The 26,568-nt window shown below is 53.2% G+C and overlaps 12 protein-coding genes across 12 annotated transcripts; 8 read left to right on the forward strand and 4 right to left on the reverse strand.

Annotated features, from left to right (window-relative positions):
* Positions 1-261: 261 nt before the first annotated feature.
* On the forward strand, positions 262-1,121 carry PtrM4_006240 (Gst, Glutathione S-transferase; the record flags this gene model as incomplete). The annotated part of the gene is made up of 2 exons (XM_001930631.2): positions 262-520; positions 577-1,121. The coding sequence occupies 2 exons, from the start codon at positions 262-264 to the stop codon at positions 1,119-1,121; spliced, it is 804 nt and encodes a 267-aa protein (XP_001930666.1).
* Positions 1,122-2,147: 1,026 nt separating this feature from the next.
* Positions 2,148-2,675, forward strand: PtrM4_006250 (MARVEL multi-domain protein; the record flags this gene model as incomplete). Its single annotated transcript, XM_001930632.2, has 1 exon — positions 2,148-2,675. One exon carries the CDS (start codon positions 2,148-2,150, stop codon positions 2,673-2,675), a length of 528 nt encoding a protein of 175 aa, XP_001930667.1.
* A 1,114-nt stretch (positions 2,676-3,789) lies between these two features.
* PtrM4_006260 (uncharacterized protein) lies at positions 3,790-6,629 on the forward strand (the record flags this gene model as incomplete). The annotated part of the gene is made up of 2 exons (XM_066102792.1): positions 3,790-6,436; positions 6,496-6,629. 2 exons carry the CDS (start codon positions 3,790-3,792, stop codon positions 6,627-6,629), a joined length of 2,781 nt encoding a protein of 926 aa, XP_065964994.1.
* A 700-nt stretch (positions 6,630-7,329) lies between these two features.
* On the forward strand, positions 7,330-8,625 carry PtrM4_006270 (uncharacterized protein; the record flags this gene model as incomplete). Its single annotated transcript, XM_066102793.1, has 1 exon — positions 7,330-8,625. The coding sequence occupies one exon, from the start codon at positions 7,330-7,332 to the stop codon at positions 8,623-8,625; it is 1,296 nt and encodes a 431-aa protein (XP_065964995.1).
* A 956-nt stretch (positions 8,626-9,581) lies between these two features.
* On the reverse strand, positions 9,582-9,851 carry PtrM4_006280 (DamX, protein conserved in bacteria; the record flags this gene model as incomplete). The annotated part of the gene is made up of 2 exons (XM_066102794.1): positions 9,582-9,728; positions 9,759-9,851. 2 exons carry the CDS (start codon positions 9,849-9,851, stop codon positions 9,582-9,584), a joined length of 240 nt encoding a protein of 79 aa, XP_065964996.1.
* A 1,570-nt stretch (positions 9,852-11,421) lies between these two features.
* PtrM4_006290 (GTPase SAR1 and related small G protein) lies at positions 11,422-12,267 on the reverse strand (the record flags this gene model as incomplete). The annotated part of the gene is made up of 5 exons (XM_001930634.2): positions 11,422-11,839; positions 11,896-11,905; positions 11,956-12,007; positions 12,055-12,161; positions 12,228-12,267. The coding sequence occupies 5 exons, from the start codon at positions 12,265-12,267 to the stop codon at positions 11,422-11,424; spliced, it is 627 nt and encodes a 208-aa protein (XP_001930669.2).
* A 1,435-nt stretch (positions 12,268-13,702) lies between these two features.
* PtrM4_006300 (DUF1620 domain-containing protein) lies at positions 13,703-16,172 on the forward strand (the record flags this gene model as incomplete). Its single annotated transcript, XM_001930635.2, has 2 exons — positions 13,703-16,078; positions 16,134-16,172. The coding sequence occupies 2 exons, from the start codon at positions 13,703-13,705 to the stop codon at positions 16,170-16,172; spliced, it is 2,415 nt and encodes an 804-aa protein (XP_001930670.2).
* An 810-nt stretch (positions 16,173-16,982) lies between these two features.
* Positions 16,983-17,815, forward strand: PtrM4_006310 (FabG, Dehydrogenase with different specificities (related to short-chain alcohol dehydrogenase); the record flags this gene model as incomplete). Its single annotated transcript, XM_001930636.2, has 2 exons — positions 16,983-17,342; positions 17,402-17,815. 2 exons carry the CDS (start codon positions 16,983-16,985, stop codon positions 17,813-17,815), a joined length of 774 nt encoding a protein of 257 aa, XP_001930671.2.
* Positions 17,816-18,040: 225 nt separating this feature from the next.
* PtrM4_006320 (CypX, Cytochrome P450) lies at positions 18,041-20,035 on the reverse strand (the record flags this gene model as incomplete). The annotated part of the gene is made up of 6 exons (XM_066102795.1): positions 18,041-18,376; positions 18,442-18,873; positions 19,065-19,139; positions 19,243-19,513; positions 19,692-19,878; positions 19,939-20,035. The coding sequence occupies 6 exons, from the start codon at positions 20,033-20,035 to the stop codon at positions 18,041-18,043; spliced, it is 1,398 nt and encodes a 465-aa protein (XP_065964997.1).
* A 1,387-nt stretch (positions 20,036-21,422) lies between these two features.
* Positions 21,423-22,535, forward strand: PtrM4_006330 (methyltransferase; the record flags this gene model as incomplete). Its single annotated transcript, XM_001930639.2, has 1 exon — positions 21,423-22,535. The coding sequence occupies one exon, from the start codon at positions 21,423-21,425 to the stop codon at positions 22,533-22,535; it is 1,113 nt and encodes a 370-aa protein (XP_001930674.1).
* A 29-nt stretch (positions 22,536-22,564) lies between these two features.
* On the reverse strand, positions 22,565-24,070 carry PtrM4_006340 (APG17 domain containing protein; the record flags this gene model as incomplete). The annotated part of the gene is made up of 1 exon (XM_001930640.1): positions 22,565-24,070. One exon carries the CDS (start codon positions 24,068-24,070, stop codon positions 22,565-22,567), a length of 1,506 nt encoding a protein of 501 aa, XP_001930675.1.
* A 522-nt stretch (positions 24,071-24,592) lies between these two features.
* PtrM4_006350 (WD40 repeat protein) lies at positions 24,593-26,557 on the forward strand (the record flags this gene model as incomplete). Its single annotated transcript, XM_001930641.2, has 2 exons — positions 24,593-24,778; positions 24,839-26,557. The coding sequence occupies 2 exons, from the start codon at positions 24,593-24,595 to the stop codon at positions 26,555-26,557; spliced, it is 1,905 nt and encodes a 634-aa protein (XP_001930676.2).
* Between the last annotated feature and the right edge of the window lie 11 nt (positions 26,558-26,568).

Genomic DNA, 26,568 nt, shown 5'->3' on the forward strand with positions numbered 1-26,568 from the left:
AAGGCAAAGCGGGGAGGCGACGTCATGGATTCCTAAGCAATCCACATATTTCTGTCGGACGAAGAAGCTCTGCATACGCATGCGTGCGCATATAACCCCTCGTTCATACGTCAACTCGCCTTTTCCATGTCACTATTACGCCCTCTCGCATCTCCACAACTAAGACATTGCTTGCGCACCTCTGTTCAAGCACGCCAACCAGCATTCGCACCAAGATTGCACTTTCACACCTCACCACTACTACGACAAATAATTCCTGAAATGGCAGACGACCAGCCAACGGGACTCAAGGCAAACAAGGGTATTGAGCTGCTCACGTGGGGCACGCCCAATGGCTGGAAGGCTAGCATCCTGCTGGAGGAACTGAAAGACGCTTACGGCAAGGATTACACATGGCAGGGTATCAACATCAGCAAAAACACACAAAAAGAAGCTTGGTTCACCAAGCTCGGTCCCAATGGTCGAATTCCAGTCATCGTGGACCACGACCAAGGTGGCTTTGCTGTGCAAGAGGGTCTTGGTGAGTAAACGGTCAACGTGTATGATGGGGTAGAGGATGCTGACGAGCTTTGCTAGCCATTCTTACTTATTTGACGCGCCACTATGATCCTGAACACAAGTTCAGTTTCGCAGACCCATTGGATGTCTCGCGAGCTGAGCAATGGATGGCTTGGCAGCACGGTGGGCTGGGTCCGATGCAAGGTCAAGCCAACCATTTCAACCGTTTCGCCAAGGAACGCATCTACTATGGAATGCAGAGGTACACGGGCGAGACTGAGCGCCTAGTCGGCATCCTAGACTCGCACCTTGCCAACACCGACTACCTCGTCGGTAACAAGTTCAGTATCGCCGACATTGCAAGCTTTGGTTGGATCCACATGCTGCGCTTCTCGGGCGTGGACTTGTCCTCTTTTCCCAATCTAGAGAAGTGGTGGGAGAGGATACTTGCTCGGCCCGCAGTTCAGAGGGGCCTGGAAGTGCCGAGCAAGAGTGGATTTGGCAACGATTCGTACCTGCAGAAGCTCAAGGAGGACAAGGAATTTGCCGAAAAGGAGCATAAGCTGATGGAGCAGATCAAGGAGGCCAAGGAGCAGTATGGTTACAAGTACTCGAGCCCGTAGAGGCGTAATGTGGGTGAGTTGGAAATAACGCCAGATGTGACTCCGAGAACAAAAGCACAGGGTACATACAATGCAATGTAACCAAGAAAATCTTTCATGAACATCTTTACCCAAGTTTCACACTGTGACTTCCCTCGAGAGTTATCATCCAATCACACTCAGGTGTGACACTGAATTGGATGCGCGCTAACCGGGCGCCAACGACGTCAGCGAAGCGCCGGCAAACAGGATCCCTGCCACTTTTACCACATGGCACACATCTACCGTACAACCCGACCTGCGACGAGCGCCAACGAACCCCAGGACGTGTTCACCGTTGAAGACGTGACAGTATGACAGTAATAGTAAGAGACGTGAAAATAAATATCGCATAGAGCCAGCATCGCAGCGTGCAGTAATCCCCCCTGTTCTCTTCTCTTCCCTTCTACAAACTTCGCCGGCTTCGATAGTCGCACCGTCTTCCCCAACCTTATCTGCATCCAACCCTCTGCAACCGCCGATCCCTACACAGAACCGTCATAAACCCCGTGCACAGTGCACAATTTACGCACCTTGGCAGGGTCTGGAAGCCACATCTCACCCTAAGCCGACGTCATAAGTCCCCTGAGGAAGGAAGTGGACAAAACACTGTTAAGACCCTAAGGCCCTCTTATCCATTCACGCACGGCTCGCAGAAAAACCCCACTTGTTGTTCCTGCGCAGAAACAAGGGCATTGTTCGAGAAAAACAAGAACAATAAACACGTCGATCATCGTTCACAATACCAACATTGTGTGTGTGTGTGTGTGTGTGAAGGAAGAAGTCTTTTCGATTACATACTTATTCCTAGTTTTTTTACCCGACGATTCTACGTTCTTCTCCACATTCACACACGTATCCATACACATCGGCCTTTCCTTACTAGGATTTCACCAGAATAACTTCACCTCAACCCCGCTCAACTCAACCCCCCAAGATTTCAAAAAGGTAAGTCTTGAACGTCCGCCATCATCTTCGGAAAAATCAAACGCTGACATGCTCCTAGCCATGGGTCTTAAATTCCTCCCGTCTAGCACCCTGCGAGGCGAAAAAGCTACCCTCGGTACCTCGCTCCGCGCCTCGCTCTCCGCAACGACAATCGCGCGCCTTGTCCTTCGCCTCTTCCAATTCGTCATGGCCCTCACCGTCATCGGCATGTACGCCGTCGACCTGGACCGCGCACGCAAGGCCGATAAGTACGTTGATAGCAAGTGGGTCTGGGCGGTCGTCTGCGGTTCGCTCGGTGCCGTAGCCTCGCTCGTCTTCATGCTCCCGTTCTTCAAGGCGTGGTTCTTCTTCGTCGTGGACGCCGTGTTGTTCCTGTGCTACCTTGTCGCGTTTGGCATCTTCGGCAAAATGTTCATTGGAGAGGATCCAGAGGGAAACAAGGGCATTCAACGCATGAAGAATGGCGTCTGGGTGCTTCTTACGAATGTTGTGCTTTGGTTCATCACAGCGATTGTCGGGGCTGTGTTGTTTTGGAAGGCGCGAAAGGCACGGACTACTCATACTGGGCGTGCGGGCATGCATGTCTAAGTTTTGAGTGTTTTCTTTTCTTTTCCTTTTCCATGGCGGGGTGGGAGTTGACGTGGGTGTGCTGACTGGATGTCTGTGCGAACAGAGGATTTCGTTTGAGGCCAAGCTTGAGATCGGACACTGGGAAGCGTCGTTTTATGGACCCAAGACTGTTGGTTGCACGACAACTCCTACGCCTTCGTTGACTGTGACGGTGCCATCATCAGTCTTGACGCCTACCTCGTCTGTACCGACGTCTCGAAGTTTCCTCCCAGTCTCAACACACAGCATTGATCAATCCGCACCCTCAAATCCCGCACCATCATCACTGTCAGCTTCAACCTCACCACCAAGCACAGCCATAACCCGCCCGCCTACCTACCACACAAACGCCCCTGTCCATTATTCCCCACAGTATACCACGGCTTCAGTTCAGACGGCCACAACAGCAGAAGCCTCAGACCTTCAGCAAGAGGAGTCTGTTCAGTCTTTTCAGTCATGGCTTTCCTTATTCCCAGAGCACACGATACCCTTTGTTTTCCGCGAGTTGCTGCATTGAGAGCTCTGTTATTTTTAGCACTTCTGCCTATTGGAGACTTGTCTGGTTGTTAGTTACGAAATGATTATCAACATTTTTATCATGTTTGCTCTCTGTTGGGAATCGAACCTGCGGTAGATAAGGCAGCTGGTTGCTGCATGCACGAGCTTGGATTACACGGCTGACTAAGCCGTGTGGTCCGAGCTCTAGCTGCTGCCTTACTGCCGACCTCCCTCCACCTCCATAGAACAACAAGAACAATCACAATCATTTCAACTCGTTGCAACGAAGGTGATTCCGATACCTTAGCCGTATCAACACTGATCAGTGGTTGCTACACCACAGATCGGCTAGATATCTGACAAGGAGACCCATCAGCTCTTTTGCTGTGTAGTCTTGGCCAAGAAGCGACTCCTCCTACCTCACAGTAGCAAGGAGTGCGAAGTACAGCACCGCCCGCAGAGACTACCTATCAAGGTAGCGCTTTCGCCGACAGTTCTGAAGGAGATCTTGAACGAAAAGATCTGCGTCAACCACGCACAAAAACAACTGACAACGCCTGCAACTAACAGCAAACAATCGACTGACTTCAGCACCATGGCACCATACAAGAGCGTCAAGTACCGATCGTGGTACTCCGAGATGCACAAGAGTGAGTATGTCAACGCGGAACTCGACCCGACCGACACAGTCATAAACACCGACAAACTGAACACTGTCGTCCTCGATTGGGTCGTCCAAGTTGAAGACGATGGACAGTTCGACCTCTTCATCCTCCAGGAGTTCCAAAAGTCCTTCGAGGATTGGACTCAAGATATCATAAGTGCGGTCGACGTGCGGCTCCGGAAAGCAGTCAAGGAATTGCTCCGACACCGAGGGATTTACATCCAGATCAACAGTCGTGACACAGTAATAACGCAACTGTACAACCTCCTCCATCTCTCGTCGTGCCCGATATGGCCTGACGACGAGCTTGAGCTTATGCGACTCGTCGACGGTTTCAAGTGTCGACAGCTCACAAACAGCAACTACAGTTACCCTAACCCTCCGCAGCCACCAACAGGATACCCACAAGCACAGTACTCACCGTCGCCAGCTCAACTCAACGTGACAGCACTCACAAACCTCGCGAAGCTGTACAATAACAACGATAAGTTCAGTGGTGACAAGTATGACGTGCTCAGTCACAAACTGGTCATCTTTCGAGAGCTTTGCGCCAAAGTCGGCATTCAACCTGGCCAAACTGACCGCTACAAGCTAGCCATCTCCACTATGCTTACTGGCAAAGCGTCAACTTACTACTACCAATCTATCGCTCCACTTGACCTTGGATACGAAGACATCATCGCGAAACTGGGCGCCTACTTCCACACTACCGAGAACTACCAGTTGTTCTTGAACGAATGGCGCACCATTATGCTAAAGGACGTCATCGCAAGTAATCCTGACAAGACAATTGCGCAATGCCTTGACTTGCTCATCGACAAGCTCCACAAGCTGTACCAAGCGATGGCTCAGCAGAATGGACTCAGCGAGTCAAGCCTCACCGGACAACTTGTGTCAGCATGCCAGGGTGTCGAAGCCTGCAGCGCAGTCCTGATCCGACCTGCGTCGACCTTTGAAGCAGTCGCTTCAGAGCTCCGCAACGCCGTCGGTAACTGGCAACGCTGTCACCCGCATGCTCGAACGCAGTTCAACTATGACAATGAACAGACAGACGATGACATCTTCTACACAAACCGACGATACAACCGAAACGACGAACCTCGCGACAGACCCCGAGGCTATGGCACCGGTCGCTTCAACCGCGGACCGACGCTGTCACGACCGCGATACCCTCCCCGCCGCTCGCACGATAAAAAGTGCTATGTGTGCGGCAAACAAGGATGCTGGTCAACGCGACATTCACACGAGGAGCGCAATGAGTCGCACCAACGCTTCAAGACTTATGTCCAAAACCACGATCTCGATGACGACTACGACGTGTTCCTCGCCGGATTCGAAGGCATCGAGCTTCATGACGAGGCAGAGGACGACGACGGCAACCGCGTTGATGACCTCGATGCGTACTTCCAACATGAACAATTCAACACCGCTGCTTGCGGAACCATCGACGGGCAAGCGCTCACCATCAACCTCAACGACGCCGCGGCGACCCACGCGATCACTGGGATCGACCCATACGCGTCGGAGACTGCAAAGGAGGCACCCCACATGTTCACCTTCGATCACCGATATGGTGCTCACTGTTTCCAAGGCATCATGCCCGACACCGGCGCGGCCGGAGTCTCCACTGCAGGAAAGACCCAGGTCATGGCACTGCAACGCCTCCAGCCATCGGCCACGATCAATGAGTCCACGGCAGGTCGCCACCGAATTCGATTTGGAGATAACCCAGAGTGTCTCTCACTTGGCGAGGTGAAGGTCAAAACCCCGCTCGGCGTTATACTTTTTGCGGTGATGCCGACCAACACGCCTTTCTTGCTGTGCCTTGCAGACATGGACCGCCACGGGATCTACCTCAACAATGTTGACAACGTGCTTGTACACGAGTCACGGGAGTACCCCATTGTGCGCAAATGGGGACACCCATGGCTCCTGCTCGACGACCAAGAGACCGCGACGCACTACCTCACCGAGGTAGAGCTTGCGCAACTCCATCGGCGCTTTGGTCATCCAGCTGCGGGACGACTCTACAAGGTCCTCGCGAGAGCAGGTTATGACGAAGTCGATGCGGCGACCATCGAAAAGATCAACAAGTTCTGTCACCAATGTCAGATTACTGGCAAGGCGCCAGGACGATTTCGGTTTACCCTCCGCGACGATATCAACTTCAACTATCGACTTATCGTCGACGTGATGTACATTAATCAGAGGCCAGTACTTCATGCTATTGACGAAGCAACTGCCTTCCAAGCAGCGCGCTTTCTCACCGACATGAAAGCAAGCACAACATGGGACACACTCCGCGCCATGTGGATCGATATGTACGTTGGTCCGCCTGATGTCATAGCCACCGACGCTGGCAAGAACTTTGCGAGCGAGGAGTTTGTCAACAATGCAAAGACAATGGCCATCGAGGTTGACGAGGTGCCTGTCGAGGCGCATAACTCCATCGGCAAGGTGGAGCGGTACCATGCGGCCATCCGCCGTGCCTTCGAAGTCATCTCCGCCGACATAGACAGCGACACGTCATCTGAACACCTCCTCCAGATGGCTGTGAAAGCCGTCAACGACACTGCTGGTCCAGATGGCCTTGTGCCTACTCTCCTCGTCTTTGGCACCTACCCCCGCCTATCCAAGACATCGCCGCCATCACCATCCATCAGCGCGCGCGCGAAAGCGATAAAGAACGCGATGGCGGAGGTCCGCAAGATCAAAGCAAAACGCCAGGTGAACGACGCACTTGCGACACGCAACGGACCGAACGTCATTGAAACGCTTCAGCTCCCGATCCAGAGCAGCGTAAAGGTTTGGCGCGAGAACCGCGGTTGGACTGGTCCCCATACCCTCATCGCCATGAACGACGACCTAACCGCCGCGATTGTCGACGTCGACGGCAGGCAGGCGACATTTCGAGTCACATCGGTGCAGCCATACCACCGCAACAACTCCACCGTTATCCCGCGCGACGACGACGACAACGACAATTGCGGGGATGCGGACGATGACGAGTTTATCCCAGAGACAGAAGTTCCACCTCCACGAAAGCGCGGTCGCCCCAAAGGCTCCAAAAACAAGCCAAAACCAGCTCCCATCGAGACCAACGACGTCAACCTCACGCAACGCGAGGAGGACGACTTAGTGCTGTCCAGGAAGCTGCGTGCCACTGGCAAGATCACAACCCTAGGCGAACCATTCGAACTATCCACCAAGGCAGAGATTGACGCGCTGATCACTCGCGGAGTGTTCCGCTTCGAGGAGTATGACCCTCAGCGCCATGGTGGCATCCGCGTCTTTAAGTCACGGATTGTCAACGAGGTCAAAGGCAAAACTACCACTAAGCCGTACGAGAAATCGCGCCTCGTTGTTCAGGGTTATGCCGATGATGGAAAACGGATTGTGCTCACACAAAGCCCGACGATCCAGCGCGCCAGTCAGCGCATTATTATCGCGCTTGCACCCTCACTGCTTCAAATGGGCATGACGCTATGGCTTCGAGATATCACGCAGGCGTACACGCAAGCCGATGACCATCTCCAGCGCACGATCATCGCGGATCTTCCCACGCAACTCCGCAATGTCTACCCCAAAGGCACCATCATGGTGGTCGTGAAGCCGCTGTACGGCATCGCCGAGGCAGGAGCGTACTGGTGGTCAACCTACTTCAAACACCATACCACGACACTCGGGATGGAAACATCAACCTATGACCCGTGCCTCTTAATCACCAAGCCAACGGCGTTAGGCTTTGGTATTGTCGGCATGCAAACTGATGACACGCTCGGTCTGTCCGATGACGTGTTTGCCAATAAGGAGAGCAAGGAGCTGCGCTTCAGCGCCAAAGAGAAGCAGTTTCTTACTACTAACAACCCTATCGACTTTAACGGGTGCGTCGTTAGTCTCACAACAGACGGCGTGATCACACTACGCCAAAAGAAACAAGGTGAGAAACTGGAGATCGCAACTGACAAGAAGACGTACATTCAACAACGCGCACGTGGCGCTTACATCGCGACAATCTGTCAACCCGAAGCAAGCTTCGACCTCGCCGCTGCTGCGCAAGCGAGTGAGCCTACAAAAGAAGAAATATCCAAGTTAAACAAACGCATCGAATGGCAAAAGAAGAACCTCTGCCATGGGTTGACCTACGTACCTCTGGACATACGCAACCTCAAGCTGTTTACCCTAGTCGACGCGTCCTTTGCCAACAACAAGGATATGAGCTCCCAGATGGGATTCGTCATCGTACTCGGCAATGAAGTCACCTCAAGCGACACAAACTTCGGGATACGTGGCAACATCGTCCACTGGTCCTCAGTCAAATGCAAGCGGATCACCAGGAGCGTCCTCGCCTCCGAGATCTACGCGATGGCGCACGGCGTAGATATCGCAGTCGCGATCGGCGGCACCATTGATATGGTCATGGAACGACTCAACTTACCTAAGGTCCCCATCGTGGTATGCACCGACTCGCGATCGCTATACGATTGCCTTGTCAAGCTCGGCACCACCAAGGAGAAACGCCTTATGATTGACATCATGGCAATGCGCGAAGCCTACGAGCGCAGCGAACTCATGGATATCAGATGGATCGACGGTCGCGACAACCCAGCAGACTCTATGACAAAGGCAGGTTGCAACGCCGCGATAGAGAACCTCATCAACTCTAACGAGCTCAACCTCCGAGTGCAAGGGTGGGTCAACCGTGATCGCAACACCAAGCCCACGACCGAGAGCACCGAGCTCAGCAACCTTGAAGGCACCAAGTAGTCAACGGGCACGTGTGCGCGATAACGAAGGACACAAGAGGAGGACATAAGGGCATACAGGAAGGCGTATAGCGCTAGCCGAGATAGGCAACTAGCTACATTTCGGCAGCAGGATATTATTACAGATTTGGAGGATTTGGGGACGGATCTGATCTCCCGGCACAAAAAGAAAAGATAGTCAGTGTTGGGAATCGAACCTGCGGTAGATAAGGCAGCTGGTTGCTGCATGCACGAGCTTGGATTACACGGCTGACTAAGCCGTGTGGTCCGAGCTCTAGCTGCTGCCTTACTGCCGACCTCCCTCCACCTCCATAGAACAACAAGAACAATCACAATCATTTCAACTCGTTGCAACGAAGGTGATTCCGATACCTTAGCCGTATCAACACTCTCCAATGTTGCAAGGCCTTTTGCATCTACGAGATGTACTGTGATAGGTTTGTAGAACTAACACCCTACCTGTAATTTGCTTCCGAAGAATGAACATATCAGGAGATACATGTCATGGTACTATAGAACATGGGGAGGAGGAAGTGAGAAAATAGAAGGTAGGTGAGATACAAACAGGAAATGATTGCACACTTAATCATCCAAAACCAACGTTGTTCTTACTCTTCATGCGCCAGTTAGCGTCGATCAAGCAAGGATTGGAGTACATTACATCATGCAACTGGCGAGTTAGAGAAGCAGTCGGACAATCACAAATCATGAAGAAGAAAATACATTGTCACAATTGCAAATGAGAAGGCAGTGGATGGGTGTGTGAAGTGTTTATTGGTATCTCATATCCATTAATTCATGGTACTATCGTGAACCCGGCGAGAGTCATAGTGCTCATCGCGTTAAAGTGGTATTGTTCTGAACCTTTTGACCGTTAGTGGCAATTTTGCTGAAGCTTGAAGTGAGACAACATACCGAAGTGAAATGTCGAACCAGTGATCTAGTGCAATGAAGCACTTAGATGGAGCGCTTGTTGGCCTCAGCGGAGCCCTCGTGCTTCTCCTGGGAGAGCTTGTCGCCAGCGGCGCCGAGAGCACCAGAGGCACGGTCGGTGATGCTGTCGTTGCCGGGGACGTTGCCCTTGGCCTGCTGCTTGTTGCTCTCCTTGGAAGCCTCAGCAGAGGTGCCCTGGACGGTCTCGGAGACGTAGTTGGCGGCGTTCTTGACGGAGTTGACGGCCTGGCCGACGATGCCCTCGTTGGGAGTGTTGGCGTTGGGAGCAGACATTTTGATGAGGTTGGTTGGGTTGGTTGGTTTGAGGAAGGTTGATTGTTTGTTTGAAAGTATTGGAAGGTAGTTGAAGGCTTGATGTGTGATGAAGAAGAGTTTGGAGGCCAGACAGAGGGGTATTTAAGCAGTATGGGGGGTAAACAAGGGCGACTAGTTGACAGTGACGTATGTTGGATGTTACGTCATAAGAAAGGAGCTGAGGGTGAGAGAGCAGTGGCGCTAGCCTCTCTGGGGAGTGAGGGCCCAGACCACGCAAGCGCGATGGCGCCAGCGGTCCGCAACCAGGGCATGCAATGAACAAACGCAAGGAACACGGTGACACTCTTTTTTGAAAATCCCGCTGTCGATCGTTGATTTCCATGCATATCGCGTCATGGGCGTTTGCGCGCGTGATGTCGCATTCATTGCGTGCCTGAAAGTAGCCCCTCCATGGCCCCTCCTCTGACGTCACACTAAACAAGCCAGTTTTGCAATGTACATGCCGCGGATACACGATTGGTTTCGGAAGATGAAAGCTTTTACTCTGCTGTCTTCGCCATCTGACAATGACAAGGCTTATCTGGACAACGAGCACGTAAGGGAAGGAAGACATTGCCACATTGACGGCTAGTACGTCATATACGGCAAACTTGACATGTGAATCTTTCTGCCTGATCTGAGGGAGTTTGAGCTTTGTGCATAGAGCACTGACCCCTTTGCTTTCCAGCCCAACAGAGCATTCTCTTCAGCATCAGCTAGCAAACCTTCTCACCACTGCATGACGCCTCTAACCGTTACCAGAGAGACACAAACCGGTTGTCCGTCTCCGCGTTTTGTCCATGGCTCATATCCACAGCTGGCCAAACTCACAAACTCACGAGACTGGTAGCGTATGCGGGGGTGTTCGGCGCTTGGCCATGTCGATATGAGCTCCTTGCAATGGCATTGGTGCCAGCAAACGTATTACAGGTACTCTAGCCCTTTGCTAGTGGTGTTTTCATCCCTCGGCCTGCCTTTTCCGGAAGTTTCAGGAGGTGGCAGTGAGCCCAACCTGTATACTTTTGCTCGGGTCGGCTGCTGCGGTCTGCATGCCGAGGTAGGTCCCAATGCGATTTGAAAAGGCTATAGCCGGCTTTCAACGATTCGTCCAATCAGTTTTGTCCAGGTCATGCCGTCTCTTGTGGGTGGAATGGTGTCAATGCTCGCGTGCCCGTCCAGATTTGTGCCCCGCCAAGATATGGGACAGCCGCCATCGTATCACGTGGCTGGCTCATCTTCGATGCATATCTACGCTTACGGTACTTGGACAAGGTGGTTTACTATTGCCTTAGTAGCATGCGGAGTTGACCATGGGTATTCATATCACACTGGAAGAGGATTGGGAATATATAACTGTGTGGGTGCCAAATGATGGAGCCAGTTTTGGTCAAGGAAATTAATTGCCGCCGTGAGCGGATTGTCTAATGCCTCTATGATATCAAAGTGCATACATGTGAATCTGATATAGTGGTAGGAATGGGAGGGATGATGACAGCGCCTGGTCCTGCAAGCTCGCTGCCATGGGTACCGTCTCTGGGTGGGTATCGTGTCAAAGAATGGTGCAGTGCGGACGGTGACCCCGGCGCTTGGGCTTTGCCCCATGTGTCCTACTTCTTTGGCCAGGTCTGGGTGAATCCGGTGGGGCCATGCGGGCGCGTTCGATTTGATCTTTGCGGATGATTTGCCTACAGAGGTCGACAAAGGCTTCGTCGACATTTGCTCTTCTTCGGGCACTAGTCTCGAAGTAGGGAATGTTCCATTCACGGGATATGGCAAAAGCTCGGGGGCGCGGTACTGCTCGGTCTTCTTCCAAGTCTGACTTGTTGCCAATGAGAACCATGGGAACGTTGCTGTCTTCTTTTATTCGTCGGATCTGTTCGCGCAACTCTGCGAGTTCCCAGAAAGATGATGCGGAAGTTATGCTGAAGACCAACAGAAAACCTTGGCCAGTTTTCATGTACAGTTCTCTGTGCATTGTAAGTAGGGAACGGACAAGGAAGAAGGTAGGAGCATGGGTTTTTACCTCATGGCAGCTATCAGGACATTAGTATCAAGTTTGGTTTGTACGACCATTGAAACTTACTGAACTGCTCGGTCCCTGCAGTGTCGAGGATTTCCAGAATGACATGGCGGCCCTGGCGGGTGTCAGAAGGCTCAGCTACAAGGACATGGCAGCACTCACATCAACATCAAGAACTTTGCGATATGAGTCTTCGATGGTAGGGTCGTAGCTCTCTATCCATACATTCTGCACGAACTGGGCTGTTAGGCAGCTTTTCCCGACTCCACCTAATGCGCCACTGTCGTCAGTCGAGATCTAGCTGCTGATGGCGTACAGCTAGCGTAGGTACGTACCAGAACCGAGAACGACTATGTGATACTCGCGTTGCGACATGGCTCCTGTCTGGGCCCTTTGCGAAGTCGCGAGGTTTTGAAGAAAATAGCAAAAGTGCTCTTTGCCTCCTGTGGCGGTGTGTGCCACAGAGGGAGGAGCGGCTCAAGCTGGGGGCGTTTAGCGTTGGCTCAAGCTGGAGAGGCTTGGGTCGCTCAGACACAGCGTCGGCCTGTACCAACAAAGCGAATCTGGCGGTGGGCGTGGTACGAGGCTCTAGGCCAACCACACTCGTCAGCGCACCTATTTGCAACCAAGGCGCGTCCAATCGGAGAGTGCGAGGCCTAGCATACATGCGTCAGGGAGCCGTCGAGGCGCAGTGGAGGCCATGGACATGATGCGCGTCGGGCAGTCTCACGTACCTGGTGAGCGGGCGGAGTGAAGCACTGGCGCAAGGGACAGATTTTTCGCGTCACGTGCAGAGCGACGAAAGAAGAAGCGACAACGGAACGAGCAGCAGGCGAGGTTTGCGAAGGTCGGGGGGGGGAAGGGGAGGCGAAGATGCAGGCAGGTAGAAGCAACGAGACGGCGCACAGGCAGGGAGCAGCGACGGACAGGGCGTGCAGCACAGCAGCAACGGTAGACTGGGCAAGGGCAGGACGGACAGGACAGGGCAGGCAAGCAAGCAAGCAAGACTGGGCAGGCCAGGGCACTGTGTACCGGTATAGCAGCAGCAGCAGCAGCAGCAAAGTAAGCAGAGCAGAGTCTGTGTCTGTGTCTGTGTCGTGCTCTAGGCCGACGACTTCTACTACCGTGCGTTCGGCATGGCGTGTGTACCATATACATAGCCAGGCTGTCGACGGCCTCACCTCACCGTCAATCAGGACTCAGGACTGGTTTAACCATTGCCATCAAGCGCCTGTGCCCGCTACACCCGCCTCCGCCTTCCCGCTTCCCCGCCGTCGGCCACGGCGAGGGCGCACCCACCGCCCACAGAAGCTACCGCTACCGCTACTGCTCACCACACGCCAGATGTCCGCCCAACGACGCTGACGACCAGCTGCAACCCCCGACCGCCCCGCCCACGATGCGTCTCAATGCCGCCCTCGCCTCCGCCGCCGCCGCTTGTCTGATCGCGCCGGTAGTGGCCGTGTTCGAGGACGAGGCATACCACATCGACTTTCACTATGCACTGCTCGGCCTGCCCGCCCCCGACACGACCTTTTTCCAGAGGCCATATGCCGGCTCAAAGGCCTCACTGCTCTACGCCGTCTCGCAGAACAACACGCTCGGTGCAATCAATCCAAAGGACGGTGCGCTGGTATGGCGACAGCAATTGCACTCTGCCAATGCCCACGACCGACCTCACTTGCGGGCTACCGCAGGCCAGGACACGCTCATCAGTGCAGTGGGCAATCGCATCTCTGCCTGGAGCGCCGCTGATGGCCGTCTTGCTTGGGAGACGAACGTTGCGGATGCCGTTGTCGAGGACCTCGAGATGATGCCACAGCAGCACAATGGCCAGCCAATTGACGCCCCCGCCGATGCCGTCGTCCTCCTGTCCCACCAACGCCCCAGCGTCCAGCGACTCCATGGCAAGACGGGTCGAGCCAAGTGGACGTTTGACGATGCGAGCGGTGACACGCCCTTCCAGCTCGCAACCTCGCCTGCCGCCGTCTACTACATCGCCCTCCACACGCCCATGCTCGGAGCCTCCAAGCTCCGTGTCACCTCGCTGAACCCCACCACGGGCGATAAACTCGACCAGTACACTCTCAACTCAGATGCTGAGATATCCTCGCGCGACCGCATTCTCTTTGCCGGAGCTAACACGGCCGCCCCCCTGCTGGTCTGGACTGACAAGGCAAACAAGGTGCTAAAGGTCAACATCATCGGCACAAAGCATGTCGCTTCCTTCAACACCCCTGCCGACGACACCATCGAGCGCATCGTCGTCCATGCCTCCAGCCAGGAAAGTGCGCCAGCCCATTTCCTCGTCGAATACCAGACAGCCGCCGGCCACTCTGCCCATGTTTACCACGTCAACCCCGCCAAGAACACCGTTTCCAAGGCCTACAGCCTCCCTGAGCTGAAGATCAAGGGCACATTCACCACAAGCACAGCAGACGCCAACGTCTACTTTACAAGGGTCACTGAAAATGATGTGACTGTGTTTTCGTCTGCTTCGGATAGTGTCTTGGGCCGTTGGAAGGCGGAGCGTTCAGTCGCACTTGCAGGCGCCTACCCGGTTCACGGACAGTCTGAGCTTGTTGTAAAGGGCGGAGCCGCGAGCGCCATACGATCAGCCGTCCTCTACTCTAACGGACAGTGGGCACTCCTACGCAACGATGAGCTGGCTTGGACCCGTCCCGAATTCCTGGCCACAACTACCTCTGCAGTTTGGGCCGGCCTACCCGAAGCCGAAGCCCTCGCACAAGCGCTCGCCGACGAAAGCCATCGCAACCTGGTCTCTGCGTACATACACCGTGTCCAAAGACATGTACAGGACTTGGCTTACTTCCCGGCTTGGGCACAGGCCATTCCCCAGCGCTTGCTCGGTAGTGTGGTTGGGAAACCAAAGGAAACTACCATCGATGACATCCAGCAGGACACCTTCGGTTTCCACAAGCTCGTCGTTGTGGCTACTGAAACAGGTCGTCTTGCTGCACTTGACGTTGGTTCGCGAGGCAAGGTCATGTGGAATATGCATCTTAGCCAGTTTGCGCCCAATGCAGACTTCAAACACCCTACCCTCAAGGCTCACCGCGGCTACGTTGAAGTCAGGGATACCACATTCCAAGGATCGCTCTTCATCAACTCTACCACTGGCGGTCTTCTTTCCTCCGACAACATTCGGGTAGAGCGTCCACTCGTTTCCGATGCGCAAAATCTGTTGGCATTTGAATTGGTGGATGGCACACTGAAAGGATTTTTGGAAGACCAGCCTGGTTCAGAGCCAGTATGGAGTTTTGCGCCTGTTGGCAAGGAACGTATCGTCAGCTACATCGCTAGGCCGATCAAAGATCCCGTTGCTTCTATCGGTAAAGTGCTCGGTGACAGAAGAGTGCTTTACAAGTACCTGAACCCCAATCTCGTCTTGGTATCAACCGTTGTTGATTCAGCGCGATCCGCATCTATTTACCTGCTCGACTCTGCCTCTGGACAATTGCTACACACCGTTTCACACAACGACGTGGACACTTCTCGACCCATTCCGGCTACGATATCCGAGAATTGGTTCGCGTACTCGCTTACAATTGACTCTGCTTCAGGTGCATCGTCCCGCGGCTACCAGCTCGTCATTTCGGATCTTTACGAGTCACCACTTCCCGACGACAGAGGACCGCTTGGACCCACCACCAATGCTTCAACCGTACGGCCCTCAGGTGCAAACGGTGATTCTGTGCAGCCCTATGTTCTATCGCAGAGTTACCAAGTACCAGAAGAAATCGCACATATGACTGTAACGCAGACAAGGCAGGGAATCACTAGCCGTGAGCTGCTCGTATACGTCCCTGCAACAAACTCTATCGTCGGCATTCCACGTGCGGTCATTGATCCTCGCCGACCGGTTGGCCGTGACCCCACTGCCCACGAGCAAGCTGAGGGTTTGGTGAAGTACACACCACTCATCAACTTCGACCCAAAATGGCATCTTACCCACAAATATGAAGTCATGGGCATCAAGAACATCATCACAAGCGAGAGTGGAATCGAAAGTACTAGCTTGGTCTTTGCATACGGGCTAGACATTTTTGGTACTAGGATCGCACCCAGTTTTGCATTTGATATACTGGGCAAGGGTTTCAACAAAATCTCCATGTTGCTTACCGTTGTAGGACTGTTTGTTGGTGTCTTGTTCGTTGCACCTTTGGTAAGTTTCAATCCTCGTAGTGTTGCACCTACATGCGTACTAACAAGCTATTCAGGTTCGAAGAAAGCAAATCAACACTATGTGGACAATGTGATCGAACAACTTGACAGGATACAGTCTAGAAAAAGATGGGGGAACATCCCACAAAGTAGGATAACCCAGCGACCAAGCATCCGGGCAGTAGAAGGTGCTCCGATAGCCAGCCTGAGCCCGATAAGAGTAGAATCAGTAATGTAGAAGTAGTAAGATACCCAGTACCTCCGGATGGAGCTACTGAACCCACAGACAGCGAATGCTTCTGTAAAAGAATTATTCACATATCACCTGCATTATATCGATATCTCCCCTTCTCAAATAACCGGCCAATGCCATCACCTGAGCTTAGATCAAGCAAGCTCGTCGGGAATAGCCGCCAAGACGAGGCTAGCCGACGGAGCAACTAACCGACCAACAAAACTATGTGATGCAATGCATGACGGCCATGTTCAAAATAAACCGCTTAAATCCGCTTATTTCCAGAAGCAATTGTGTGTAATCCCCGGTACATGCAAGAACCGGAGCTGCAAGGGCGGTAAAGCGGGTCAATTTGTCTTCCATTCCGACCCAACTGGTAGGTAAGATACTCCGAGCCCCCTCGGTAAAATCCACGCTTGAGCAACAGTCATGATGTGATGTAAGGACTGCAAATGAAGGGAGCAGTATTTATAATCACCGTGTGCTCTGCGGTGGTGTAGTTGTTGTGTAGCTGTACATTTTTGTACAAATTCGACTGCTGATTTCCAAAGCTTTATTCATTCGATCTGTTGTAGAGAGATAAACCTCGCCATCCGTTCATACACAGATACATCGCCACTACAGTAACTCCGACCCTCCCAAACAAAGAAAAAGAAAAAGACACACCAACATGCCCGACCAAACAAAATACACAAACAAGCTCACGGGCGCCCGCGTTCTCATCATAGGTGGCAGTTCCGGCATCGGCTTCGCTGTGGCAGAAGCATGTATCGAACACGGAGCCCTCGTCACAATCTCCTCATCCAACCCCGAACGTTTCTCGAAAGCCGTTTCCCGCCTTCAAGAATCCTATCCCTCGGCCAAGGACCGTATCTGGGGTCTTAAGGTGGACCTGGGCAACCAGGAGACACTAGAGGAGGAGCTGAAAGGACTGTTCGAAAAGACAGTTGAGACGATGGGAGGAGAGAAGTTGGATCATGTCGTTTATACCGCAGGAGATGCGTTGGCGCCTACGGAGTTGGCGGATATGGTATGTTTCTCTCTCTTCTATCGTTTTCCAAACCACAACACTAACACACACCCGTCTAGTCCATCCAATCCATCCAACGCGCCGGCACCGTCCGCTTCTTCGCCCCCCTCATCCTCGCCAAGCACATCCCCACCTACCTGCACGCCCGCCCCACCTCCTCCTACACCCTGACCACGGGCGTCGTGGCCGAGAAACCCATGCCCAACTGGAGCGTCATTGCGTCCTACGCCGGCGCCGCCTACTCCATGGTGCGGGGCCTAGCACTCGATCTCAAGCCCATTCGCGTCAACGGCGTGAGCCCTGGTGCGGTAGACACTGAGATTTGGGATGGGTATGGGCCGGAGGTCAAGGCGAAGATTCTGGAGTCGATGGGGGGCGAAGATGGCGACGGGGAGGGTCGGGAGGCCAGAGGATGTGGCGGAAAGTTATTTGGGGTTGTTGAGGGATGGAAATGTGGATGGGGTTGTTGTTAGGAGTGATGGGGGGGAGTATAGTTATGTAGGGTGTGTGTGGCTTCAGTGTGTTATGCACAATGATCTTACGGATTGAATTAAGAGCCCAATGTTATTTTGCCGCTGTGTAGGGAGTGGTTGTGTCATTTGTATGTATCATGTCCTGAGCCCAGGAACATAATAAAATAATTTTCCATGACCCAGACTATCTCCCCAAAGAACCCAGCTCCAAGCATCACCTACCCCCTAATCCTCCGTCCTCTGCATAAAAGCCCTAACCCCCTTACTATCCAGCCGCGTCACCGGAATAAAGAAATCATGTCCAACCCTCACATCCTCCACCGTCGTCTCATGCAGCTCAAACCTATACCTGCGAAACATCATAGCAAGCGTAAGATACATTTCCACATACGCTAGATTGATGCCCATACAAGAGCGCGTGCCCCTCCCAAAAGACACCATAAAACGCTCTAACGGAATTCCATCTTCCGTCTTTGAGTCGTCGAGCCAGCGCTCTGGGAGAAACTCGAGAGACTGAGGGAATATGGATTCGTCGTGGGAGACTTCTGGTATACTCATTGACTGCAAAATATTAGCCAGGCTGTCGGCAGTACATTCGATGAGAAGGAGGAAAATAATGAACTCACAACACAAGTCCCGCCCGGAATAACCCACCCGCCATAACTAAACTCCCCCTTGAACGTCCGCGGATTCCTCGCACTAAGCCCATAGCTCAACCTCACCGCCTCCAACACGACCGCCTTGAAATACGGCATTCTCTCACACGGCCCCAGCTCAATAACATCGCGGTTGGGAAACGCAGCGACCAGGTCGCGGTGCAAACGCTCGTAGATGCGTGGCGTGGCGATGACGTAGTAGGCGGCTATGGAGAGGGAGAAGGCGGTTGTTGCGACGCCGCCGCCGATGATGATTTGGGCTTCGTCGGCGAGGCGGCGGTGGCTTTTGTCGCACGCGGGGAGCTGCTGGGAGGTGAGGATTTCGTCAAAGATTGTGCGGGGGGCGTCATTAGATTTCAGCGTATCGCCCGAGAGTGTGCGGCCGATTAGGGTCCATTGGTCCTGTGGGGGTTGAGTTAGTTTGAGGAAAGGACCTCGGAAGTGTGGGAGAGGAGGAGGGGGGCTTAGGAGAAAGGGTGGACGTGACATGTGGGCATTTCTGACACTATAATCGGATGACATGATCAAGGTTTGAATGTAGTGTATGAATATAGATATATCATCGGAATAGATTGAAAAGAAAGACCTCATACCCGCTTAAACTTGAGCACTGTCTTAGTCGCAGGCTGCAACCACTCCGTAATCCAATCCGGGATACTATTCATAATCTGCAAAACACACCCGTCAGCAAAATATCTCCCCTCCTCATCCTGAGAAATCCAATGCTAAACCAACAACCTCCTGAACTATCACCTTACCGAACATACTTACAGGCAAAATCGCTGGAAACTGTGTAGCAACATGACCCACGCCCCCAATCTTAATGAAAGCATCATGAAAAGACTCAAAATCCGGGTGCTTGAGTTGATCGTAGTTGAAGCCGAAGAAATAGTCCATGATGATGTCACCGGTTAGAGCGGGGAAGGCGTGGGTGAGATTGATGGGTTCCTTGCGGGCTTCAAAGTCTTGCATGCGCACCGAGAGGGTGTCGATGTGGCGGTAGATTATGTGGATGAAGTCAAGAATGGAGCGGCGGGAGAACCTGTGCGGTGGGTAGTTAGTGTGTATGTTGCTGGGCTTGTGTGGACAAGTGTTTGTGGGAGACATTGTTTTGATGGGTACATGAGGAGGGGTTCTCGTGGATGAGTTTGAAGTAATGGTATCTATGAGCTGGTATCCTGTGTCTCTATGAGCGAATTAAGAACCTTTTGCTGACTTACATATGGGTTACAGCTGCACGACGTCTTTTGTGATCTTGGGCATCTACAGTCGTGAGTAAACCACCACTACATCCAAAACGCTTGTCCCAGCCTTCCTTGTCAAGGTGCACATTTTTGGGATATACTTGTTCAAAGAAGCGCGAGTCGCGAATGTGTAGCTCATTGGGTGTAACCCTGATGATTGGACCTTGCACATGCCATGTCAGCAAAGCGAGGAAACGAGTCTTTGAAACTGGGATTTAGCTACCATATTTATCATGCAGTTTGGAGATTTGAGGCGAGTACCGTCCTTTCAAAACTATCTCATAGTAGGCCTCGTACCAGCTTGTCACTGCTGCAAGCATGGGACCCGGAAACGCCGCTAGTGGATGGAAGTACAGGCGATAGATATAAAGGCCAAATACGTAGACGATAAACGACACCGCACAGAGGAGCGGTAGCGTGGGCATTGGTGCTGTAATAACCTAGTCGAAGTTTGACTAGGAGACCAGGGTTAAGTAGCCAGGACGTCGGAACGTGTGTCAAGAAAAAGAGGATTGGTCAGGGGAAGTAGTTCTCTTTAGAGTGTATTCAACTTCGGCCGTGCACCAAGGCCCAACTGCTGCAGGGACCAGACCCGTCAGTGAGTGGCTACAGGTGAGTTACTTGTTACTTGGTTCATTGGAGGCGGGGTGAGTGACGGCACAACGCAGGCAAACATGCAGCTCGACGGCGTGCTGCCACATTCAGTACGAACAGCATACTACGGCCAAAGTGAAGGAAAGCCAATGCTTGTGGGAGCAGCTTTCCGAATATGTGACCCAATTAGTCTCCCCACCTCGTGTTTCCCCGCGTAGTTCTCTTCACTGCCAAGGTTTCTACGTGTTCAAGCCCGTGAATAGAGCCGGGTTCTGCTTACCTTGTTGAAGCGAAGGCACATCATGCTGTTTTGATCGACTATCGCGTTGGTATTCTAACCGTCTTACGTTAGTCTTTCGGTTTGCTAGGAACATAGGGCCGACGCGGTATGTCAATCAGTAGGATTGCGGCAATCATTTCTCTCTTTAGCAAGCCACATGTTATGTCTGGTATCGCCCACTTTTCGCCCTTGGCCTGTCGGGAGCGGTCCGATACGGAGTGTTACAAGCCTAGCGTGTTAGTATCCGACGTCTTCCTAGTGAGGCTACGCTTCTGCATGCATGCTCGAAGGCTGTACTGCAGGACTGCGCGTAGAATTCCGTCACGTGGCGTTGACACCACACATCTCGTCAAGGCTCACCACATGATGAATACGCCGCTGTCCGGCGGTATTCCAAGGGTCAGTTTCAAACTGATTTACGTGTGGTGTGATGCAAAGGCAAGCCGACCAATCCGTCATGCTATCCTCCGGGTGTGGTGATAAGCGTCGGGATGCGCATCCAGCCAGAATTAGTTCTATACCACGAGGCGGACGAACGGGCGGCTCGACGGCGCGTGGCCACCTATGACAAGGAACGGCGATATGGCTAAAGAGTGGAGAGTGATGTATGTACCTATTCCGGGACAGGCGCTCCCACATATCGCTAGTCGCCAAAGCACGGCTGTTGAGCGAGGGGAAGGAGCCGTCATTTAGCACCTCGCCGCACGGCATGCCACGACAGACGGGAATTGCTTCGGGAATCGTATAAGGCGACACACACCCCGCGAGGCCCTGCGTCCCATCTGACTTGGCCTTGCCACTCCCACCACGACAGTTAGTAGAGGCTCCACGACATGTCGGCGGCCGCCCCCGCCCACACGAGCGTATCGCATCCGCCAGCCAACAACGACAACGAGGAGAACGTTGAGAATACCGGAAACGATGAAAACAATGAGGACAGCAATGATAATAATGCCAGTGGGAACCTTCAATCTGTTTTACACCTAGACGTCGATACCGCAAGCAACAGCGACAGCGACTCGGCATTCGGCGGCAACTCCACGGCATCTACATCCCTCGCTTCGACAATCCTAAACTACGAATATATAAACGGCCGCCGCTACCACGGTTACCGCTCGGGCTCTTATATCCTGCCCAATGACGAGCAGGAACAGGATCGTCTCGACTTGCTGCACCACATATTTCTGCTCATTCTCGGGGGAAAGCTCTACGATGCGCCTATTCCCCATTCTCCCCAGCGCGTGCTCGACATCGGCACCGGAACTGGCATTTGGGCCATTGACTTTGCAGACGAGCACCCCGGCGCTGAAGTCATAGGAACAGACCTAAGTCCCATACAGCCGACATGGGTGCCGCCGAATGTCAAATTCTATATTGACGACGCAGAGTCCGAGTGGGTTTACAGCCCAGACGAGGCATTTGACTTTATCCACTGCCGTACCCTGTCTGGCGGAATTTCAGACTGGGACAAGCTGGTTCAGCAGACATTTACCCATACCAAGCCCGGAGGCTGGGTCGAGTTCCAGGAGCCGCTTGCCTTGTGTGAGAGTGATGATGGCACCCTAGAGACGGCAAAGGATATGGTGCACTGGCAGATACTGTGTCATGAAGCTGCTGAGACCTGGGGGAGAGACATTCGCGTGGGACATGCGCTGAAGCAGAAGATGCTTGATGCGGGTTTTGTCGACGTGAATGAGAAAGTTGTCAAGATTCCTCTCGGGCCGTGGCCAAAGGACGCCCGTATGAAGGAAATCGGCAGGTACCAGCGTGAACACATGGCCATGGGCATAGAACCGTATACCCTCGGCCTCATGGGCAAGGTCATGGGCTGGAGTGAAGCAGAGTGCCGTGTGCTGATTGCCAAAGTTGTTGCTGACATTCGGAGAAGGGATGTGCATTTGTACATTAGGTTCTACTTTGTGCACGGAAGAAAGCCAGGCGCGTGATGAAAATCAAGAACAAACAAAGTGCATGTTCACATTCGTCTCTTGACTCTTGTAAGAGCTCGTTCGACTACGTTTCTACCGAGCTGTGGTATGCTTTGTACACCGCCACCACCGCCTTCTCTGCCGTCGCCCCAATCGCCTGCTGCTTGTATATCATTGTCCTCTTCATTCCCAGCAACGGGCACGACCCTAACTTCGTACTGCCTCGGCGGATCTCTCAGACCTGGCCATATATCCAGCGGTAGGAAGTCTCCTTGAGCCAAAGTAAACTGCTCCCTTGCGCGCTCGTCTTCGAGATGTAACCTGTCCAGTTCTCTCTGCGCTTCTTCGGCCTTGCGCTTCGCCTTCTCATGTCGTCGACGCCGAGAGGCTATTTCGACGAGCAGCTCGGCGTATGCAAGGTCGAAGCGCTCGTAAAATTCGCGCTGGTTCTCCCACTCGTCAATGCCGTTTAGGAGGCTAGGGCGCGTGTCGTGGAGCCATGAGGTATGAAAAGAACGTGATGCGGCAATGTAGGTTTTGACCTGAACAGTCATGTGCGATATGATGTCAAGTGCCCTGGAGAGAGCCGATGCTTCGCTCCGCAAGTGGTTGACATGGTTCTCAATCTGGCTCAAGAGAAAGGTCATTTCTGAGCCTCGTTCTTGTATTTCATTCACGACGTGATCGACTTCGCGCGCATCTTTTTGCACAACATGAAGCATATCGCGTCGTTCTTGCTCGCTCATGGGTTCAGGGGGTACAGCACCATGATCGGCCGAGTGAACTGGCGCGTCACCTGTGGCCTGGGTAGCAGCAGCAGATCCTCCTTCGGTGTGTCGCAACGCTGTTATACACAGATCGTAGTGTTGGACGAGTGATTGGAAGGCCTGAGCAGCCTCTTTGGCATGTCCCTCGAGATGACGGTACAGGCTCGGTATGGGGCTCGGATTCGATGTCGTCGCAGGAGTCATGGGTACGTTCGTGATGGACGAGTGGAGATTGTCCAGCCATGTGTCAAAGGCGTCAGAACTGTCATCTAGCGCTGCATGAGCGTGGTTGTAACGGTCGATGCAAGCGCGCAGTGTAGCCTGCAGGTTAGAGACGGTAGCGCTGTCAATGAAGTCGTAAAGGTGTTTCTGCGGGGTACCGTGAGGCTGCAGTACGGCTTCGATGGGCGTTTCCCGCAGTACAGCGAGGGTCGAGTTGAGGCCAGCGAAAGCTGTATCAACATCGTGGAGGAGTTGCTTGAAGTCGGCCTGGACCTGCACTTCTACCACGTCGACGCCGCGACGAACAGCTTCCAGCGCATCCACCTGCTGCTCGACCAGGTTGCGCGTGGCTGTATTCTTAGCAGCGAGGACTGCATTCTCCTCGAGCAGCTCGCGTGCTGTGTTGACGATATCGGTTGCACGCCATAGTACCGTCTGGGTGTTGAGAGAGCGTTTGGCGGCGACAAAGTGCTTGACGAGGTGTTCGAGCGTCAGAGAGTCATTGTTCTCAAGAGAGGCAGTACTGCTTGCTGAAGATAGCGGAGATTCTCTGTCGGAGAACATGGCTAGCTTCAGCTTCAGCGATGCAAGCGCATTCCGGCGATACGGCCCATGAATGAAGCAAGATGGGCGGAGCGAGATGAGATGGAAGCTTGAGCAAGACAAGGCGTGGTCCTACCAGCATCAAGGTACATAGTTGGGTACCTGCATAGTTTACGGGACCGCGGTGACCTCAGCCCCACGTGACTTGTCGGGAGGCACTAGCGCGGCACTAGCGCGGCACTAGCGTAGGCCAGAGCCCAGGGTCCACCTGGGCAATTGCGGAGAAGCATGGGCGCATTGCGTGCTCGGAAGATGCTTCTTCGACTCGGGATTGCGACACCCACGGCGATACACATGCATTGCGTCTCCTGAGGTTTCTCAGTTGCCAATATGGCGTCATATAACTCCACGCCCGCTCAAAAAAGAAGACGTCTCTCATGGCGCACCCAAGTTCCTGCCACTCACGCCGCCCTGATGCATGGACACGACCACGACCACGATCACGACCACGAGATTGACCACGATCACGACAAGTCGAAAAAGATGGAGAAGATGATCACGCCATATCTGGCGCAACACATTCCTCACCAGTACAACCCTCTCGGCGCCACCGGCGACGGCCAAAACGAGCGTCCGCCCACTGCAAATACAAAGTTCTGTTATCGCCATCGTCCCGATCTACTCTGTCGACGGCAAGCAGACGAGCCCTCGATGGAACAGTTACAAGAAGTGCGTGTCCTTGTCCTTCTTTCCCTGCCATTTTGCCATGGCGCATACTGACGGCAGTAGGAACTTGGCAGGGAATCCCAAGAAGACCAACAGAGTATCGCAAACGTCTGGTCACTCTTCTCTGCGGCCCCGTCTCGTCACCGTAATCTCATGCTGCAAGGCATACTCGCACAATGCTGTTTTCCACAGCTCTCCTTCATCTCCTCGTCTGTCCGGAATCTTATCAAAATCGACTTTCTCGGCGCACTGCCCACTGAACTGGGCTTCAAGATCCTATGCTACCTGGACACAACCTCGTTATGCAAAGCTTCTCAAGTCAATCGACGTTGGCGCCAACTGGCCGACGATGATGTAGTTTGGCACAAGATGTGTGAACAGCATATTGACAGGAAATGCACAAAGTGCGGCTGGGGACTGCCGCTCCTAGACCAACGTCGGTTACGGCTTGAAAAGAGACGGATTCAATTGCGTGCATCTGGGAGAGGGCTCAACGAGGCGTCGCCGAACATTGCGCCACAGCCGGATACCTCGACGCCATATTCTATGCTCGCTCGCCGCCTCTCGGATGTTTCCGACTCAGCTACTGGCTCCAAACGCCCCATGCCTGAAGACTTGTCTTTACCAGAAGCATCGAGTAAGCGACCGTGTACAGGTGTCGAAATACCCAGGAAGCGGCCATGGAAAGACGTTTACAAAGATCGCTACAAGGTCGGCAGCAACTGGAAGTACGGGCGATACTCGACACGGACATTTAGAGGCCACGGCAATGGCGTCATGTGTCTTCAGTTTGACGACGAGGTCCTCATCACCGGTTCCTATGACGCTACAGTTAAAGTGTGGGACATCAATACTGGACAGGAGATACGGACACTCACTGGCCACACCAAGGGCATTCGATGTCTGCAATTCGAAGACAGCAAGCTCTGGACCGGAAGCTTGGACGGCACCATCAAGATTTGGAACTGGCGGACAGGTACGCTCATGCAAACCCTGCATAGCCACAGACAAGGCCAAGGGGTCATTGGGCTCCACTATGCAGGCAAGATTCTAGCATCTGCATCTTCCGACAACACCATTCAAGTGCACAACTTTAAGCAGAGGACACGCCTCCCTCTAGAAGGCCACGCCGACTGGGTCAACGCTGTAAAGATTGATGTGCCCTCGCGAACCCTTTTTTCGGCATCAGACGACATGACGGTCAAACTTTGGGACTTGGATACGATGAAGTGTATCAAGACGTACGAGGGCCACGTAGGCCAAGTACAGCAAGTCCTCCCCCTTCCCCAAGCCTTCGAAATTGACGAAGACGACTTTGTTGCCAATGCCAACAACGACACTTCCGACACAGCCTCAATGGCGTCCGACACAACCCAGTCCTTCGCCCAACCACAATCTTCCTCGTCTCATACCAACTATGATAGCGAAGAGTCTTCATTCTTCCCTGACGACCCGTCTCGTCCCTCTCCACCATCATATATGCTTACCGGCTCGCTCGACGGCACAATACGTCTTTGGCATGTGCCTTCTGGGCGCTGCGTACACCGTTTCTTCGGACACGTTGAAGGCATCTGGTCTTTGGCAGCAGACTCGCTGAGATTAGTCAGTGGGGCTGAGGACAAGACAATCAAGATCTGGGATCCGAGGACGGGTAAGCATGAAAGAACGCTTACGGGACACACCGGGCCGGTTACCTGTGTGGGCTTGAGTGACGAGAGAGTGGTTAGTGGAAGTGAAGACGGAACAGTTAGAGTACATTGTTTCGTCGGAGATAGAGACTGATGTCGAGAGAC

Source organism: Pyrenophora tritici-repentis, chromosome 1 (assembly GCF_003171515.1).
Source record: "Pyrenophora tritici-repentis strain M4 chromosome 1, whole genome shotgun sequence".
Lineage (NCBI taxonomy): Eukaryota > Fungi > Ascomycota > Dothideomycetes > Pleosporales > Pleosporaceae > Pyrenophora > Pyrenophora tritici-repentis.